Source organism: Carassius gibelio, chromosome B4 (assembly GCF_023724105.1).
Source record: "Carassius gibelio isolate Cgi1373 ecotype wild population from Czech Republic chromosome B4, carGib1.2-hapl.c, whole genome shotgun sequence".
In the NCBI taxonomy this organism is placed as follows: Eukaryota; Metazoa; Chordata; class Actinopteri; order Cypriniformes; family Cyprinidae; genus Carassius; species Carassius gibelio.
The window spans coordinates 18676916-18695671 of NC_068399.1; the positions used below are offsets into that span (position 1 = coordinate 18676916).

At 35.6% G+C, this 18756-nt stretch overlaps 3 protein-coding genes and 1 long non-coding RNA gene across 5 annotated transcripts in view; 2 read left to right on the forward strand and 2 right to left on the reverse strand.

Annotated features, from left to right (window-relative positions):
• The first annotated feature begins 111 nt into the window (after positions 1-111).
• On the forward strand, positions 112-4778 carry LOC127956506 (aldo-keto reductase family 1 member B1-like). Of its 2 annotated transcripts, none has more exons than XM_052554470.1 (10): positions 112-288; positions 1326-1493; positions 1624-1740; positions 1888-1965; positions 2126-2248; positions 2746-2852; positions 2966-3047; positions 3127-3210; positions 3304-3386; positions 4185-4778. In XM_052554470.1, the coding sequence occupies exons 1-10, from the start codon at positions 223-225 to the stop codon at positions 4225-4227; spliced, it is 951 nt and encodes a 316-aa protein (XP_052410430.1). In that variant the 5' UTR covers positions 112-222; the 3' UTR covers positions 4228-4778. The 2 variants fall into 2 exon arrangements, with proteins under 2 accessions (XP_052410430.1, XP_052410431.1); XM_052554471.1 differs by lacking the exon at positions 112-288 and adding an exon at positions 876-1045.
• On the reverse strand, positions 4629-7356 carry akr1b1.1 (aldo-keto reductase family 1, member B1 (aldose reductase), tandem duplicate 1). Its single transcript, XM_052554472.1, has 10 exons — positions 7098-7356; positions 6690-6857; positions 6298-6414; positions 6135-6212; positions 5935-6057; positions 5727-5833; positions 5569-5650; positions 5315-5398; positions 5120-5202; positions 4629-5016 (listed from the first exon to the last, which is right to left on the reverse strand). The coding sequence occupies exons 1-10, from the start codon at positions 7158-7160 to the stop codon at positions 4974-4976; spliced, it is 948 nt and encodes a 315-aa protein (XP_052410432.1). The 5' UTR covers positions 7161-7356; the 3' UTR covers positions 4629-4973.
• Positions 7357-8026: 670 nt separating this feature from the next.
• Positions 8027-10294, forward strand: LOC127956508 (uncharacterized). Its single transcript, XR_008153575.1, has 2 exons — positions 8027-8347; positions 8468-10294. It is a non-coding gene; the product is annotated as an uncharacterized LOC127956508 (long non-coding RNA).
• Positions 10295-17865: 7571 nt separating this feature from the next.
• shisal1a (shisa like 1a) overlaps positions 17866-18756 on the reverse strand; it is a 29974-nt gene continuing 29083 nt past the window's right edge. Inside the window, exon 5 of the mRNA XM_052554474.1 lies at positions 17866-18734. Within this exon, the coding sequence (XP_052410434.1) occupies position 18734 (1 nt within the window). The 3' untranslated portion in view covers positions 17866-18733. The remainder of the gene's footprint in view (positions 18735-18756) is intronic.

Here is an 18756-nt window from a genome sequence, read left to right on the forward strand (position 1 = left end):
TATACGTCACAATTTTCTACAAATGTAGCAAATGAAAAAGAAAGAAAAAATTCTGACAGGAGGGTTTTATTGGTAAATATTCAGTGACGTTACCTTACGTCGCTCCGTCGACACAAAACTCCAGACAAGAGAAATCGACCCAGAGCTTAATGTGAACACTTTCACCTCACAGACGGTTGAGTTTGGAGCTGGTCACAGCTAGTGCTTAATCTCTCTTTCACCATGGCAACGTCTGTGAAGCTCAATAACGGGGCAGACATGCCCATCGTCGGACTGGGCACATGGAAGGTATGGTCTAACTTCTCTGATGAGGGTGATTTCACCCTAGCATTTTTGGTGCGCACCCGGGTTCGATTGATGTCAGAGTTCGGTTCGTTTGGATGATGAGAACGCTGTCTTCCGTACTCGGATGCGCACCCGCGAAACGTACCTATGGAAGCATATGGGTAGCAATATTCAATTTGGAATGTAATATGCAAAACGACAATGCAATTTTTTAAAATGGCAATGCATTTCTGTATTTACATTTACATTTTCCAATACATTTGTGCAACGTTTGGTGCAAAATGAAAATTAAATTACATAATTTTCATTTGCCATTTCACACACTACTTTTAATATGTAAAATGAATACTAATTTTAACGCTTTATAAGTTGCAAAAGTAAACTTAAAATGTATTACAGAAATGATTAGATATGTATAACATTCAAATGGTATTTTTCTTAATTGCATGAACACTCACAGTCAAGACACTTACGATTGCACTTTCATTCAGTGTCCAGCAATGAATGTAGCAAAATTCAATGTGCACATTTAAAATGCATTCCGAGCCGATCACGTGTCCGCCCCCTAGCGCCACGTCAATCACTGCGTGAACAAAGGGTTGCTTGCAGAAGGTCAAGAGACTCAAGACTTAAGAGGATTCAAGTGAGAGAACATGGACAAGACAGTTGGTCCGTGTACGTTTTGATCATTCCAAATAAACTATATGGAGCAATCCTCAAAATATGAATGCATGTGTCTAGAGAAAGTAGTTTGGTCATAGTGAGTAAGCAGTTTTACCTCTTATCATTCTTTTTTGTGGCTGTTAACTGATAACATTCAGTATGTGCTTTGTTTGATAGATAAGATGCGATACTGAGAGGTAAATTTATACTAAAGTGACTAATGAGGAAAGAACATTGTTACTATTCTCCATATGCAGAATCATATTTGGGGAATTTTTTTTTTCCTTTTTTTCCTTTCCCATATCATTTATATTTTCCTTTCCTTTCCACTCAGTTTTTTTCCTTTCCTTTTTGGTGATTATATTCTGTCTTCCCAGTCTCCTCCAGGTAAAGTGGCAGAGGCTGTGAAGGCAGCCATCTCTGCAGGGTACAGACACCTCGATGGTGCCGCCGTCTACAACAATGAAACTGAGGTCGGAGAGGGAATTCAGGCCATGATAAAAGATGGTGTGGTTAAAAGAGAAGAACTTTTTGTGGTCAGCAAGGTATGCCAGCTTGCATCATTTATCTCAAGAATTGTTTTTTTTGTTTTAATGTAATGGAAGGTCATGTGCTGATTTAGTAGCTTTGAGATGAAGGAAAGACAAATTCATTGCATGTCATTTTGTTTCACAGCTCTGGTGCACCTTTCACGAGAAGGCCTTAGTGAAAGGAGCTTGCCAGAAGACTTTAAGTGACCTGAAGCTGGACTACCTGGATCTTTACCTGGTTCACTGGCCAATGGGCTTTAAGGTGATATATTAAAAAGATTTGAGAAAGTCCATATGTAACGCCTTCCTGTCTGTCATTTATTTCTAGTATTTATTGTTGATCTTCACAATGAAAAGCTACATTTTCACTGTAACAATATTCAGAAATACTTTCATCATTGCTTTTCAGTCAGGGCAAGATCAGTTCCCACTGGACAGTGAAGGGTTAACTATTGGTGACGACACCAATTTCTTGGACACCTGGGAGGTATGAGGACAAGGATTTGATTTGTAAAGTAAACATAAACATTCCTTTTTAACAGACTCATCTGTTTTACATATTTCTGCATTCATAACAACTTTTATTCGAATTGCAGTTATTGTTTTAGCTGTATTTAATTTAGTGTTATTATTGCGATGTTTGTTAGGCTATGGAGGAGTTAGTGGATGCTGGGCTGGTCAAGGCCATTGGCATCTCCAACTTTAATCGAGAACAAATTGAAGCCATCCTGAATAAACCAGGACTCAAGTACAAACCTGCCAACAATCAGGTCGGTACCGTATTCTTCTCTTTAAACACAATTACAGACGGACAGAGAAAGGTCACTATGTGTCTAATGACCAGCATTTCACCTGCAGCAACTGTGTAATCCAATGCTCCTTTGATCTCCGGCTACTTGTCAAGAACAGGCACAGCTATTTGTCTAGATATAGGCTTAAAATATCATTAGGACACTGCTTGACTTTTAGTCCGCAGGCCTAATGCTTGTTTTAAGGGAGATTTTGTTATAGGGAGTGCAGTAATGTTTTGTTAAATGTGTGAATAATCTCGAATATCTAAGTAAAAAAACAGCATTTGTATCAATAATTTTTTTTTTAAAGGTAAGCAGAACAACCGTTTTTAATTTTGTTAGTAATAAGAAATGTTTCATGAGCATCAAATCAGCTTATTAGAATGATTTCTGATAAATCGTGGTACACTGATTGATTACATTAGTTATTGATTATCAAAATCCTGTTTTTTTTATACTTTATTTTTCTTCTCCAGATCGAATGCCACCCCTATCTGACTCAGGAGAAGCTGATTAACTATTGTCGGTCCAAAGGCATCACAGTCACTGCATACAGTCCTCTGGGTTCTCCAGAGAGACCTTGGTAGGCCGACGTTCCCAGATACTGAAGCGGTGTCATTTATTTGCTATGAGGGTTCAAGGTACAGTTTATATATGTTTTCTGTGAACAACCTTTGAGCTTTCTCTCAAACTTAGGGCTAAACCTGAAGATCCCTCACTGCTTGATGACCCAAAAATCAAGGCCATTGCAGAGAAGCACAAAAAGACTACTGCCCAGGTGAGGAGACCTCGGTCCTACTTATGTCAAAGCTTTTTCTTGACTTATAGAATAATATTTCTTTGACATCCATGCACAGGTCCTCATCCGCTTCCACATTCAGAGGAATGTGATCGTCATCCCCAAGTCCATCACACCTAAGCGGATTCAAGAGAACTTTCAAGTAAGTTCATCTTCAGAAATCACATCTTCAATAAGATTATTATTATTATTGATTTTAATTATTTTACTTTTTTATATTTTTTGACACCAAAAGGCCTTTGATTTTGAGTTGAGTCAGGAGGACATGAAGACCATTTTGGGCTTCAACAAGAATTTCAGGGCTTGTCCAATGCAATGGTGAGTATGGTTCCCAGGTTATGGTCATCATGGAATTTTAGAAATGTCATGGAAATTAAATGCTATGACATTAAATGTTGCATGCTCTGCAAAAAGTTAATATTTTCAGTACTGTTGTTTTGTTTTCCAATACAAATATCTAAATATTCTTAATTAAGATGCGTTTACCAGTACTTGGTGCAAATTAAAGATATATTGTTTTGTTTTCTGAGAAATGTAACAGAAAAAAAAAGATTAACATGTTTTCCATTTGAGATAGTTAAGTAAGTTTTTCAAAACTCATTGGCAGATATTGTTGTTTTAATCAAAAACTTGCTACATTTTCATCTCATCAAGCAAGTCTAAAAAAAGTTATTTACATATTCTAGTGGTTGAGAGCAGAGGTTTTCAAGAGTTTTTTTTTTTTTTTTTTTTAAATGAATCAAAATAGAACGGTGATCTCTTGATTGTTTCATTCTTTGAAGGTTTGTTAATACAAGGCATTTACATTCAGACTCCATAATTGTATTCCATTCAATTTATTCCTTCAATTTTCATTACTTTGTCCTAGACAAGTCTTGAAATTTGCAGTCATCTTATTTACTAGAAATAGTTATATTTATGGTAGATGTATGATTTATTTATATAAAAGAAAAATCTATAATTTTGTCCTATACAATGTATTTTTGGCTATTGCTACAAATATACCCCAGCGACTTAATATTGGTTTTGTGGTCCAGGGTCACATATATGAAAAGGGAAAAAATATTTTTGTGTAACTTATTCATCATTTAACAATGCGTTTTTCTGTCAACGCAGGGGTTTGAAGCACAAAGACTACCCATTTAATGCTGAGTATTAAAAGAAGAACTCTTGGAACATGCTGTTTAAGCAAAACATTATTGCGGCATGTGAAAATCTCTTCATTTTGCTTTTACGAATCCTCTAGTTACTGAGAAACTTCCTTACAGAGCCACTGTTTTATGTGATTTGCAGGCTTGGAAATTTAATGCAAGCCTTATTATAGCAGCCAATAAACTTCAAATGAATTTTCTTTCTTTGCTCATAAAGTTATATTTGTTAATGCTTTGACAATTTTAACCTGTTACTACTTTAGTACAAATGTAAACAGACTTGCATTAAATGTATTAAGATAAAACAACACAAATGAATCATAAGAAAGTCTAAGGAGATACTAGTAACTTTTTTTTAACAATGTCACTCACTTTGCACAATTAGGCAGATAACATGAGAAAGTATTGGTCCTTTGAATAAATTTTTTTTTAATATTAATACACTCATTTTCATTAAAAGTCAACAGAAGCACTTCCAGTTCACAAGCGCAGCTCTTGTTTACATATATTGATGTATGCTTTTAAAAATCAAAATAAAGTTCTGCAACAGCTCTCTGCATATGTTTGTAAATGTGTTTCTCGTGTCTTGAACTGCTCACTTGAACATTTCCTTAAAACTAACCACACATACCCTCAAATGACAGTATTACACTTGCATAAATGTGGATAATGTAGTTTTGCTCATATCTTTCATGCAGATTACTGACATACTTCATTTATCCCTGATGCAGTTAGAAACTGGATTAATACCACTTTAGTATTCTGCATTCAATGGATAATCCTTATGCTTGGAAGCCCTGCAATAATAAGGAAAAAGAGGCAATAAGTAAACACTTCTAGAGACCTAATGCTACACAAATGGTTACAAAGTTCACTGCAATATGCATAACGATGACTCACCATTCCAGCATAAAAGCTCTCCAGTTTCTATTGAAACTCAGTATGGTGTTCATCTCGTCCTTACTCAGTTCAAAATCAAAGACCTGTAGGGACAAAAGTATATGTTGACCATTTACCAAATCTGATTGGGTTATTCTTTTATATCCGGTGTACTTCTGTAACATGTAGAACATGGTTTAATTCAAATGGAAATACCTCGAAATTCTCTTTGATTCTCTTAGGGTTTACAGATTTGGGAATGACCACAACATTCCTCTGCATGTGGAAGCGGATTAGAACCTGGAAAGAATGCTCCTTGCTTAGCATATAATGTCATATAATGAAGGCATTTGTAATAATGCAAATATTAGCAAGGGTCAATTTACATTAAAACATTGTACTTCAAAGCTGTTGGATACGTGACTTTAGTCAGCATTTCATAACTAATAAAAACTCAAGTTTACACCTACCTGTGCTGTGGTTTTACCATGCTTATCTGCAATGGCCTTGATCTTTGGGTCCTCCAACAGTGATGGCTCACCTGCCTGTGCCCTAAAGAAAGTCAAATCTACATGAAGTAATGTATAGCCATCTCACTATTAATTAACTAATGACTGAGAGTACATACCATGGTCTGGTTGGGGAACCCAGAGGACTGTATGCAGTGACTGTGATGCCTTTGGACTGACAATAGTTAATCAGCTTCTCCTGAGTCAGATATGGATGGCACTCGATCTGGAGGTGAAAAGCAATTATTGGAAAGATTTTGGCACCGGTAAACCACAAAGTCTTAATCCGTTTTAAATTCTTCAGATTTACTGCCAACAACACAATACCTGATTGTTGGCAGGTTTGTACTTGAGTCCTGGTTTATTGAGGATTCTCTCAATCTGATCCCGGTTGAAGTTGGAGACACCAATGGCCTTGACCAACCCAGCATCCACTAACTCCTCCATTGCCTTTGTGAGAAGACATTACAGCAATTGTTCTTTTATCAGCTATCAAATGTCAGTTACACAAATCTCTAATGTATTACCTCCCATGTTTCTAGAAAGTTGCTGTTGTCTGGAATTACGTGGCCATCCTTATCGACTGGGAACAACTCTTTTCCAGGCTGCCGAATTAAATCTGCATTAATTATGCACAGAAAAAACAAGCAATTCTTATTTTATTATTATTTATATACTTATTAGTACTACCTTAGTGCCCATGGGAAAGTGCATTAAATAGAGATCAACATAGTCCAGTTTTAGGTCACTTAGGGTCTTTTCACAGGCTCCTCTTACCAAGTGTTTTTCATGGTAAGTGCACCAAAGCTGTAAAAATGCAGGATGTAGTTAATGGCCAAAGTTCCTTTTAAATAATGTACTTGAGCATTTTTCTACATTTTTAAGTGTTAAACCATGACATATATTTCAGTAATCAAAGCATGACGTAACAGTGGATTATAACACACAATAATGCATGTTATACAAATGCCTTGTGCATGATCTGTGACATGGTTTGATTTTGTGTGAGGCACATGATTGGCCTTGTGAGACCTTGACTCCTGTCATGTGCCTCAGATACTAATTTTTAGATGTGCTTCTACCTTGCTGACTATGAATAGTTCCCCTCTCTTCACCACTCCTTGGTTAATCATGGCATTCACTCCATCCCCGACTTCATTCTCATTTTCATACACATGAGCCCCATCGATGTGGCGGTAGCCGGCCAGGATGGCTGCCTTTACAGCCTCTGTGACCTCACCTGGAGCAGACTGGAGCAGGTTTCAGAATGTTTCTATTAAATCTAATGTAATGTAGGCTACATTGCAAATATGCTAAAATCTCAAAAATGAAACATAGAACGTGAAAATAATTCATATGTAATAGAACTATTTCCGGTGTTCAGTTGGCACACTACAATAAAAAACGGCAGAAAAAACAAATGCTATGATTGAAACCATCCAGAATGAAACTACTGCACAAGGAAGAAAAAAAAAAAAGTGAATACTCACCCTCCATGTTCCCAGTCCAAAAATTGGCATTTTAGCTCCATTATTAAGAGTTACAAATGTCATGGTGACTTTTTATATAAAGCACTTATTAGGCCTAATATAGAGCACTTGTTAGTCCACACACGTCCACAGCCTCCACTGCAGCAGCAGCCTCTTCTTCTGAAGCTTTTCTATTACGTGGGTTTGTAAGTGGATCCGATTGGTCATGTCTGGAAACACCCCTTAGGAGGCGGTGCAGAGGTGAACATCATTCCAGCATCAAGCAGACTTCCCCCAGGCTAGAGGGATTCAAGGGAAACATACTGGGCATGCGCACATTAATACAGCGCAATTTTTGTCACACTGTATAACAATAACGACTTTTTTTGCATTATTGTAAGCGGTAGGTTTCGGGTAGGTGTAGACAATAGACTGTATAAAAACAGGTGTAGACGTTAATTAAACACAATCTAATAAGTAGAAAATTAAATGTATTGGTAGCTTCCGGTTTTAGCTCCCTTCTAGCCACAGGGAGATCTCGAAAGACAATAAGTTTTATTATTAAACATAATAAACTAATTTTACAATAATAGCAATTTCAGACAATAGTATTTTTTTACGATTTGATATGAATGACATTATATATCTACAGTAATAACTGCAACAAATACATCTACATTTACAAATATTTCTTTTTTTACAATATAAAACTTTCTTTCAGACAGTTTTAAGAGTTTTTACATAATCAGTTTTTGATTCATATAATCTGAATGTCATGATCATAGCAGTAAAGCATCTTCGTTTGTTATTTAAAACACTGAAGCACTTGTAGCATCATTATTTTATTATTATTATTATTATTATTATTATTATTATTATTATTATTATTATTATTATTATTATTATTATTATTATTTTCGTTTAATTGGAGCGGATGCCTCGAGCTTTTATTTTGACACCGTATTTCGTAATGTCGTCAGAGCTTTGTTCTGTGTTTACTCAAATCCATAACATTCAGAGACTGTGATGTAATCTCGCGTGGTAAATTCCGAACAGTATAAATGAGCGATTTGACTTCAAGAAAAGTAGTTACATGACTAATGTTACATCATATATATAAAGTTTTTGAGGAGTCGCATAACACTTGACATTTCACAACCTTAACTTGTGTTTATCTTACCAAGCACATCTATTCATTGAGGCTATTATTAAATGGTTTTGGGGTCACCCTGTGGAGTCTGACATATCTGATTGCACCTTAGATAACACAAGTGAGTCACTTTCTAATCACTCCTCTATATTTATTTTGAGGTTCTGATGTACAGATGCCATGGAGGTACATATAAAAAAATGAATGAATGACTACTGCTGATGATTGTTTATTTTTGCAGATGGATCCTCTCACACCTTCTCATGCTTGCAGTGTCCATTCAGCCACCCTCAGGAGGAAAACCTCAGAAGTCACATAAAGAAAGTCAACTCCGCTAAGTTTATGAGAAGTGAGATTGCAGTCGACCCCTCTTTGCCCAACAGCTGCCATGTTTGTGGCAAAAGCTACCGCTTCCCATGCTTATTAAAAGCCCACCAGCGCACCCACACCGGTGAGCATCCTTTCCTCTGTCCTGTTTCTGTATGTGGCCGCAGTTTCTCCCATTCCCAGGCCCTCCGTCGCCATAGACTCATGTGGCGAAGCACATCCTAACATCACCAAATGAACAATGAAAAACGAAACTAACCAAAAAAGCCAGAATCCCAAACTTATGACTGTCTGTACTGTGTAGAGACCTTCAGTTCACTCAGTGCCATGAGAGACCATCACAAGACCCACCCTGAAGAAGCAGTGCATCACTGCAACACCTGCGGGAAGTAGCAAACGAATCCACACAGACGAACGACCCTTAAAATGTACCGAATATGAGACCACCTTCATTTGCATAACCTCATACAAATGACACATGCTGACCCATCAACCAGAGAGACCATTCATTTGTAACTGTGGGAAGGGCTTCATTTACCGTGGTGCTCTTTTGGCTCATCAGCGCATCCATTTGGAAGAGAAACCATACCATTGCATCGTCTGTGAGAAGGGTTTTCTGTACCCAGGGGCTTTGGGCAAACACCAGAGGACCCACTCCAAAAAGAATCCACGTGGAAAGAACTCTAATATAAAGAACTCTCTTTGTTCACGCTTGGACAGCCACCACACAGAGAAAACTTTTAATTGCACTCTGTGCGACAAGCCATTTGTGTTCAAGGCCAGCTTGACCCGGCATAAACCGAAAGTTGCTCAAGCACCAGTGCTACCACACAGGACATAAACCTTTCCAATGCCCAGACTGCAAAAAGAGTTTCACACAAGCCTTCTACTTGCAAGTCCACACGAGGCACCATACAGGCATACGGCCATATTCGTGTTCTCAGTGTAACAAGAGTTTCTTCAGTTCTTTCAGCCTTAAGAGACACCTGCGGATTCACACGGGAGAGAAACCCTTCCAGTGCTTGGATTGCGGGAAAAGATTTCAACAGTCATATCATCTGAGAGTGCACTTCCAGACTCACGTGGAAAAGAGATCTGAAAGCAGGATGTCTAATGCTTCATTAATGGCATCATAATCATTTAACTTAATATATTTATATATTTATTTATTTACTTTTTGTTTTCACATTTGTTCTCATACACACTGGAACCTGTAATGTGAGTCAAATTATGTTTTATATCAACAGTAAGTGAAAATGTACCAAAGTCAGGCGAGAGGTGAAAATGATGTGGATAACAAACTGTTTAATATGTGTTCATTTGGTGAACAGTTTGTGTTGGTGTTATGGCTGAGGCCAATAAAAAAATGCGCTGTTGATTTATAACAACGGTTGGATTTTCTTGAAAAACACATGGTAAAACGTTTTAATTTTACGTATTACAATAACTATAAACGTTTTTTATTATAATCTTTATTTATGTATTATTATATAAGGGTTAAATTACCTAACACCAAAGTAAAATGCGACGTAACGACATAGAAGTCTAGATTAGTTAATTTTATCTAAAAGACGAGCCATGACTGTGCCTCGAAGGTAAATTGGAAAGCTTTGGATTGTCATATTATTAGTTTTCCAGTGTAAGTTTAAACAACATCATATACAACAAATCCTCTCCTCTGCACTACTTACTTGCATCATCCGCCAGGTGGCACCAACACAATTAAAACGCGTTCCACGTGTTCACTGTTGCTCCATTGTTTACAGCATTACCAGCAGCTCTCAATAACAGTTAATGGTATGAAAACATTATTTAAATTTTTTTTTTTATCATCATCTTTCTGACTCTGGATATAGTTATCGATTAGATTTAACAGCAGATGATTTTGAAACTGAAGTTATGCTCAAACTATAGCTTATTGAATCTAATTTGGGTTCAATCCCATGTCTGTGGTCCATCAGCAAAGTAGCATAGGAGAAGATATAATAAAACAAAATAGACAAATGAACAAAAAAATTGGTGGTTGTATTTAGCATTGTTCTTATGTCTTGTTGTTGTTTTGTCTTTAATGCAATAAACTGACTAATGACAGTAGACATGACAAAGTACAGAAAAATGAACAAACAACAATAACAAAAGGAATGCCTATTTCTTGCTGTTAATGAGGAATGCTTATTTCTAGCTGATGACCAAAACAAAACAAAAGCATTTATCAAAAGCATTTCAGTGCCCAGTGAACCCTGTGATTCTGAGAATCCCAGAAAAATAAAATGCATTAAATTTAAGTTTTATACTTTAGGTCTGGAGACCGTATTCAGAAGGTGATTTATGTATTTTAAGCCTTCTGAATTCATATGCTATAGCTTTGTCATTAATTTTAGTATACTTTTTTTCCCCTCCAGTGAGCTCGATTGAAAGTGGATCATCCAGATTTGATTTGTAAATTAATAATTTAGACTGATTTTCCAAAGCAGATCAATTGATTCTTTGAAAAGATCTGACTTTTTCTACCAACTGGACATTACTGACTGAAAATCTAGACATTTCTGTTAATGATATGGCTTTTGAATAATTGGAATGTAAGTTCAAGTTTCTCGGACTGCTTTGATGAATACTTAAATGGTGCTTTGCATCCTTTGACAAGCTTGAAAGCTCCATTACCCTGCATTTTTTCTTCTTCTTCCTTTGGGTTTACTACAGCTGTCATTACTGGACTCCAATAAAGGAAGATTCCTGCCTTTTTTTCTCCACTCAGAGAAACATAAAATCAATACATATATATGATTTTATATTAGACATTCTATATTAGAACACAAAGCAGCAAAGGGCAGACACTTGTGGGTGGTTATTTGGAGTCCTTCGGTCCATTTATTGTGTAAATGTTTCCAGCTGGGACAGGAGAGGCCGGCGTCTGCCCAGCTGCTGTGCACTGACCTTCCACTTACAGCAGGAGGGACAGAGTCCTTTACTAATGCAAGAAGCACAACGATCCATATGACTTTGAAATACTTTTTTGGTGATTGTCTATTTCAAAAGAGGATTTTATTTCAATCAACTGTATTTTCAGGCTGTACGTTAGGGCCATAAATGGGGCTCCAATATGTAGATGAGTTTCTTGATTGGAACAGATGGAGAAATTTAGCATTACATTACATAACTGGTTCCTCTGCCATGGATAGGTCCCAACACAGCTGATGAAAACATAGTAATAATCCACACAGATACAGTACATAAATACTGTCTAGTGAAGTGAATAGCTGAATGTTTGTAGGAAACAATTCAATACATTTCAACTTTAAATCACTGCTTTTGGCCAAAATCCATAATAATGTTTCTTGCCGTGAAAAATCGATTTTCTAATTTGTCCTCTTTTATCACTGACATGTTTAGAACTGTTTTGGATGTTGGATGTTCTTGATCTGTGCATATTTCTCTTCTGGTTCAGACAAGATTATTATTATCTTTTTCATGGGGAAAGCACTATAGAGGATACAAATCTTAAAGTCAATTGTGATTACAAACATGCAGCTTTTTTATAAGGTGATAACTGATGTACTGGAGTTTATTGTGATGTTTTTAGCAGCTGCTTGGGCTCACATTCTGGCGGCACCCATTCACTGCAGAGGATCCGTTGAAGTGAAGCAAGTGATGTAATGATAAAACGTTCCAAATCTCTTGTTATGAAGAAACAAACTCATCTACATCTGGGATGGCCTGAGGGTGAGTACATATTTATTTATTTATTGCACTCTTCCTTTAATTAAACCCAAGACTGTAAGAGATACTATTTGATGCGATTTAATTCCAGTTGAGCATGAGGATGCGCTAAAATCCTTTTGATTGTACGACTAATCACAGTGCAGAAGAGTTTGATTAGTTCTGAAAGGCCTACAGTTCTTTATTACAGTGTAATGAGTTCAATTAAAGACAGGGATACAGCATTTTTAAGTGACAAAAAGGCTATTTAAATGTTTGTCCAATGTAGTTTTACTCTCGTCCTTAACTTAGCTTTACAGAACTTTGGCAAACACGAGGACGCTGTTCTCTCTCCCTCCATTTGTGTTATCTAATTTCCCCTCTCATCTCAAACAATCAATTACCTGGCTGAAGTAAGCCCTTAATGCCATTAACTGGAAATTGCCTTTGCGCCCATGCAAGCCAGATAAACCAGATTAGCCAGTGGTGATTGAATTCCGTAGGGCCGAGACCCTGACGAGGACAGATTCCCTCATCTGCCAAACCTCTGCAGCATTCAGTCCATAAGTCTGTGTGAACAGCTAACAGCTCCCTGTTTGAGTTTTTGCTTTGTTTCAGAGAGCGGATTTTGGAATCTGGTGTTCCAGGGATTTGTTTGAAGAAGTGAAGACAGATGTGTGATGACACAAGTGAAGGTGTGTGTGAGAGAGATCTGGTTCTTCAAGCACTATCATAACTAGTAATCTCCACTTTAAAATACATGCTTTTAATCTGTCTGAATCTTTCTGTACTTTATGTGTGTGTGTATTATTTATTTATATTCAATGAAGATATAATTGAGTTGCATGAAAAAATGTAGATTCTTATTGTTGATTCAAAGCATATGTAAACTTTATAGTGGCAGTTACTAGTGAGGTCTGCAGACCGCAGCTCCTGCAGTCAGAATAACAATGATTTTAATTGGAGAAAACAGAATTTGTCTGACCTGGCAGTCGTTCGGCATGCTCAAGAGGGCCTCAGGAAACAGAACATGTGGTAGTTAGTACCTGAACATCTGATGGATGAGAGGCACAAACACACCTTGAAACAGAATCTTTTTAGCTTGGGACACAATCAGTCACTTGACTGCTGGACAAATTAAATGTAGGAGTGTAAATATTCGTTCAGACAATTATTCGGTTTGAGTTTAATTCTTGAAATCAGTATATTCAAGTGTCTTGAAAGACTTTATAAATAAATAATTTTGGAGAAACCAGTTTTAAGCCACATATTAATGGTGTATAACACAAAAGGAATGAGTGAAGGCTAGTTAAAGAACATTTCTATGTATATTTTCCAATTATTCCAAAATATGCATAATAATAATTCAAAATTTGGGAAGGAAAGCAACTGTTAATTTAGGTCATACTTTATTTTAAGGTCCAATTCTCCTTATTAACAAACCATTAGCTATTATCCATGAACTCCTAATTTGTTGCTCATTAATAGTAAGGTATTAAGTTTAGGAATTGGGTAAGATTAGGGATGTAGAATATGTGCTTTATAAGTATGAATATACAGACAATGTGTTAATAAAAGGCATTCTAATAAGCATGTGAATTGGTCCCTATACTAAAGTGTTTCCTTAATTTGCTTTTAAAATAAAGCAGTTTGAACACAGCAGCATTAACTTTCTTAAAATCAATTATTTGAAATATATAAAAAAATTATTAATTTGCAAAATGTAATTTTTAGCATCAGATCAATGTATTTTTACAGCCCAAATCAGGTTGCTTTAAAATACTTCAGTTCAAAAGTTTGGGATCAGTAAGATTTTTTATGTTTTTTAATGGAGTCTCTTGTGCTCATCCAGGCTGTATTTATTTGATCAAAATATAGAAAGAAAAATGTAATTTTGTGAGATATTATTTTAATTTCAAATATTGTTTTTCTGATTTAATATACTATAAATACTATATACTATAATATACTAATTCATTTATGTATTTATCTTTGGAAACTGATACTCTTTTCTGGATTATTTTAATGAATAAAAAATGAAAAAGAACAGCATTTATTTAAAATTTAAGTCTGTTCTACAATATGAGTCTTTACTAGCACTTTTTATCCGCTTAACACATCCTTTCTGAACAAAAGTATTTATTACTTAAAAAAAGTAGTGTATATTGTAACACAAGATTTCCATTTTTAATAAATTCTTTATATATATATATATATATATATATATATATATATATATATATATATATATATATATATATATATATATATATATGTATGTATGTATGTATTATATACAAAATTCTTACATTTGGTATCTTCATCAAATAATCCTGAAATATGTATCACTGGTTCCAGAAAACATGAAAAAGCACAACTGTTTCCAACATTGATAATAAATCATATTATAGCATATTAGAATGATTTCTGAAGGATCATGTGACACTGAAGACTAGAGTAATGATGCTGAAAAATTCAGCTTTGCATCACAGGAATAAATTATATTTTAAAGTACATTAAAATAGAGACTGTTATTTTAAATTGTAATAATATTTCACAAATTAACAGTTTTTTTCAATATTTTTGTTCAAATAAATTGATGAGCACAGGAAACATCAGTAAAAACATATTAAAAATCTTACTGATCCCAAACGTTTGAACAGCAGTGTATATTGTTGCCCTAGTTGCATGTGTTCAGAGAGCATCCTAAATACATTTGAACAGGTGTGCAATGGTACAGCAAATATCCTCTGTGAAAAAAAGGAAAAACCATTTGTGGAAATGTGTATCAGAAAAGATAAAGAGACATGCTGTTAAGGGAAACCACTGAAAGATACTTTAATGACACTCAAACTGGGGCAGACAGTGCATTTTGGTTTTAGGAAGTCATTAGTTTAGGAAAGGATTCACATGCGGTCAAACATAGTCCCGTGAGGGTCATTGCCTATATGAGGTGAATGTAACTTCAGCGTGTGTCTAGTGGGCTCTGTGATATTTAATAGCTCTTCTGAGAGCATGATAAAGTTTTAATGCATACATAAAGAGCCCTGCCTCTGCTTAATGAGCTAATCCGTTTAATGCTAACTTCACACCCTCCAAAGAATGGCTTCCAGTCTCCCCTCAGACACAAGACGGCGGCACGACTATAAATAGACCCCTATAATAGATTAATGCAGTTTCTGTGATTTGTTGTTGAGGTCGGATCCGAGGCTTCTACAACTAGTGACAAATGAAGGTGATTATCAGATTATTGTCTGTTGCTCTTTCTCCGTCTCACTTACTTCCTCTGTTTTTTCTTTTTTCAATTATGAATCTTCAGATCTGTCTTCTTCTTTCTTTCTTTTTTTTGAGTTTCACACATGTGTTTCTCCACATTTCACACCACTCCGGCTTTAATGATGAAACTTTCACTTTCAAACACTCAGACAGGGCCAGTCTACCAAAAACGTCAGTCGGCGGCTGTGCCACTTTAGTGGCCTAGGGTTCTATGTTCAGACGGTAAGTTCAGAAATAGCTGGTCGCACAAACTTATTTGAGCTGTGTTATTCCCTCAGAGACAAACTTCCAGCCCTGGAACCAATTAGAGCAGGAGGAGCCCCTCCACCAGTCCGGCAGAGGCAGGTGCTTCTGGCGTTCCTCTGGAGAAGTAATCAACAGCACCTCTGTTCTAAGGTGAGATGGGAAACTTTGGAGAGTGCTGGGTCACACTCGTCTTTGACAGACTGGCGTGTGAAAGAAGTTTAAAGGAGTTTTTGAATTCTCCTTTGAGATATTTTTGCACTTGTTGTACTATAAAAACATATGACAGGATATTTACATATCTGCCTTAAAGACACAGTAGCAAAAAACGGTTCTAAGAGACACAATGGATGAGACTTTACTAAACACTTTACAGTATTGGGTTAAATTTGTAACATTAGTTGATGCATTAAGCATTTGTTATTCTAGTTTATTGCTAATTTATAAATGTGCTATTGTTTAAATTGTATAAATTTATGCCCATTGATAATACATAAATGTCATACAACTTAAAATGTAAAAAATGTATTAGGGTACGCAAAATTAATTTTAACCTATAGATTCGTAAATGTTTTTTCATGTTAATGGTTAGTTCATGATTCATAATGCATTAACTAACTGAACCTTATTGTACCAAAATTACCAAAAAAACCAAAAACCCCAAAAAAAGTGCTATTACCATTTTAAAGGTAGGTAATATTTTTTTTTAGTAGTCTCTTATGCTCACCAAGGATGCATTTATTTGAATAAAAATGCAGAAAACACTCATATTATTATATTTTATGGCAATTTAAAGTATTTTTTTAATATATATTTATATTTATATTTTTTATATTATATTTTTTTATATTTGTGCAAAACATAATATATTTTTTCAGGATTCTTTTATGAATACACAGTTCAAAAGAACAGCACTTATTTGAAATATAAATGTTTTGTTATATTACTTACACTTTTGATCAATGTGTCTTTGCTTAATTATTATTATTTCTTTTTATCAGGACGAGATAGCTAGAGATCTGACAGACGCCCAAAAACACTGCAAAAGATAAATCTTTATTTCTCCCAGATTGTAACAGTAAAAAGTTAACAAGTGCAATTACAACTCTGCTGCCCCCCATCCCACCCACGAACCCCATAATAAAAACAGAGAAATTTAACAGGTGGATGGCCATATCACACTTCAACTGAGGTACCAACCACTATCACAGAACAAGGTGCTAGGCATGTACTACAGATTTACCGTAAGGCAATTTATAAACATCATAACTTATTAATCCAAAACATAAAACATCTCTCTTCCCTCCACGAGGGGAAAACTATTAGTTTCACCTTAAATAGATAAACAAGATCACAACAAGTTCTCATCTATACACAACACAACTCAGCACAATGCTGTGTGTTATTGCAGGTGAATACTCACAGCCTAATAGTGGCTACTTTTACCTATGTCTAGTTGGTTTCGACTCAGTGCACAAGTTCAATAGGGATAAAAAATGATGCTGCTGTATTTCTACAATGAAGTGACCCAGAGGCATCTGACTATCCAGCTTTACACTCCATGAAGTTAAGTTTCAGGTTCTTACGGTCAATAAAAGAACATTCTTTTTTATTATACCTGAAATCTTACAAAATATTTGAAACTGGTGATGTCACTTTTTGGAAAACAGAATTAGAAAATTCCAAATTACGTTTAATCCGAAGCAGTCTGAAGGTTTGGATCTATTTGCAAATTTTCGGCAAAATTTTGTGGACAACAAAGGTCCATTGTCTATAATAGTTTATATTTACAGTATATGCATCCAAACCAAATCTCCATTGGAAAACTTTTCTCCCTCATGATATTTCACCCTAAAATGTCTGGATTTCACCCGCCAAAATTTGCAGAACAACAGTAACTGTGACCTCACCTTGAAATACTGTATGAAAGAAGAAATTTTATATTAACTGCAGTTTAAACTGATGTGTTTGATTCTATTGGGACAAACTGAAATCAAAATAGTCTTTTTTGCTACTTCGAGAAAAGCCAAGCAATGGCTTCAGAGCAGTGTAAACATGACATACAGTGCCGTGAAAAGGGCACTCTCACTTAAAATATTCAGATCATTAAATACATTTTAATATTACACAAAGATAATGCAAGTTAATACAAAATGCAGTTTTTAAATGTTAATTTCATTTATTAAGGGAAAAAAGCTGTCTAAACCTACCTGGCACTACGTGAAATATTAATTGCCCCCTTTTTAAATCATGAAAGAACTGTCATTTAATCACATTATTTTAAAAAGTAAAATTTCATTAGCACCCAGACCTGATTACTGACAAACCTGCCTAATCAAGAAATCACTTAAACAGAACCTGACAAATTGAAGCATGGTTAAATAGCAACACATCAGGCAGCGATCGAAAGGAATTCAAGAACAGATGAGTGCAGACTTAATTAAATAATTATTTCAAAACTGCATTTTGTATTTACTCAAGTTATCTTTGTGTAATATTTAAATTAGTTTGATGATCTGAATCATTCAAGTGTGACATATGCAAAAAATACAAAAAACAGGAAGGGGGCAAAAAAAAATTCACAGAACTGTATACTGTAAAGATTTATGGACACAACGACCCCTTCTCTGTCTTTTCCTCAAAGTCCTATTCCCTGTGTCTAAGTCCTAACTTCTGAAATGACAAGGCAAGGTATTAGGCATCCAAGACAACAGTCTCATTAAAGTCCTTCAACAGCTGTCCAATAGTAGATCCAGCTGAACAAGCCTCCTCTGATTGGGCAGAGAAACTCATTTGCAGCTGTCAGTCTCATGTGGAGAAAATGTCATCCAGCAGAGCTGCAGGAGGTAGCCAGCACAGTCCATGTCCTTAATGTAGATGTGACCAGGAAAAGAGTCTCTGAATTTAAATCTCCATTTCCTGGCAGTTCCTCCTTTGTCATACTAAGTAAATCCTTGATTGGATATCTAGGGAAACGGAGAGAGAGAT

Bases quoted from the DNA above. Each gene is read 5' to 3' on its own strand.
- LOC127956506 (XM_052554470.1), top strand. From the start codon at position 223: ATGGCAACGTCTGTGAAGCTCAATAACGGGGCAGACATGCCCATCGTC. The intron at 289-1,325 runs GTATGGTCTAAC...CTGTCTTCCCAG, and splicing joins TCGGACTGGGCACATGGAAG to TCTCCTCCAGGTAAAGTGGC. The intron at 1,966-2,125 runs GTATGAGGACAA...GATGTTTGTTAG, and splicing joins ATTTCTTGGACACCTGGGAG to GCTATGGAGGAGTTAGTGGA.
- akr1b1.1 (XM_052554472.1), bottom strand. From the start codon at position 7,160: ATGACATTTGTAACTCTTAATAATGGAGCTAAAATGCCAATTTTTGGA. The intron at 5,834-5,934 runs GTATTGTGTTGT...TTTCACCTCCAG, and splicing joins ACAAACCTGCCAACAATCAG to ATCGAGTGCCATCCATATCT. The intron at 5,651-5,726 runs GTATGTACTCTC...GACTTTCTTTAG, and splicing joins GGTTCCCCAACCAGACCATG to GGCACAGGCAGGTGAGCCAT.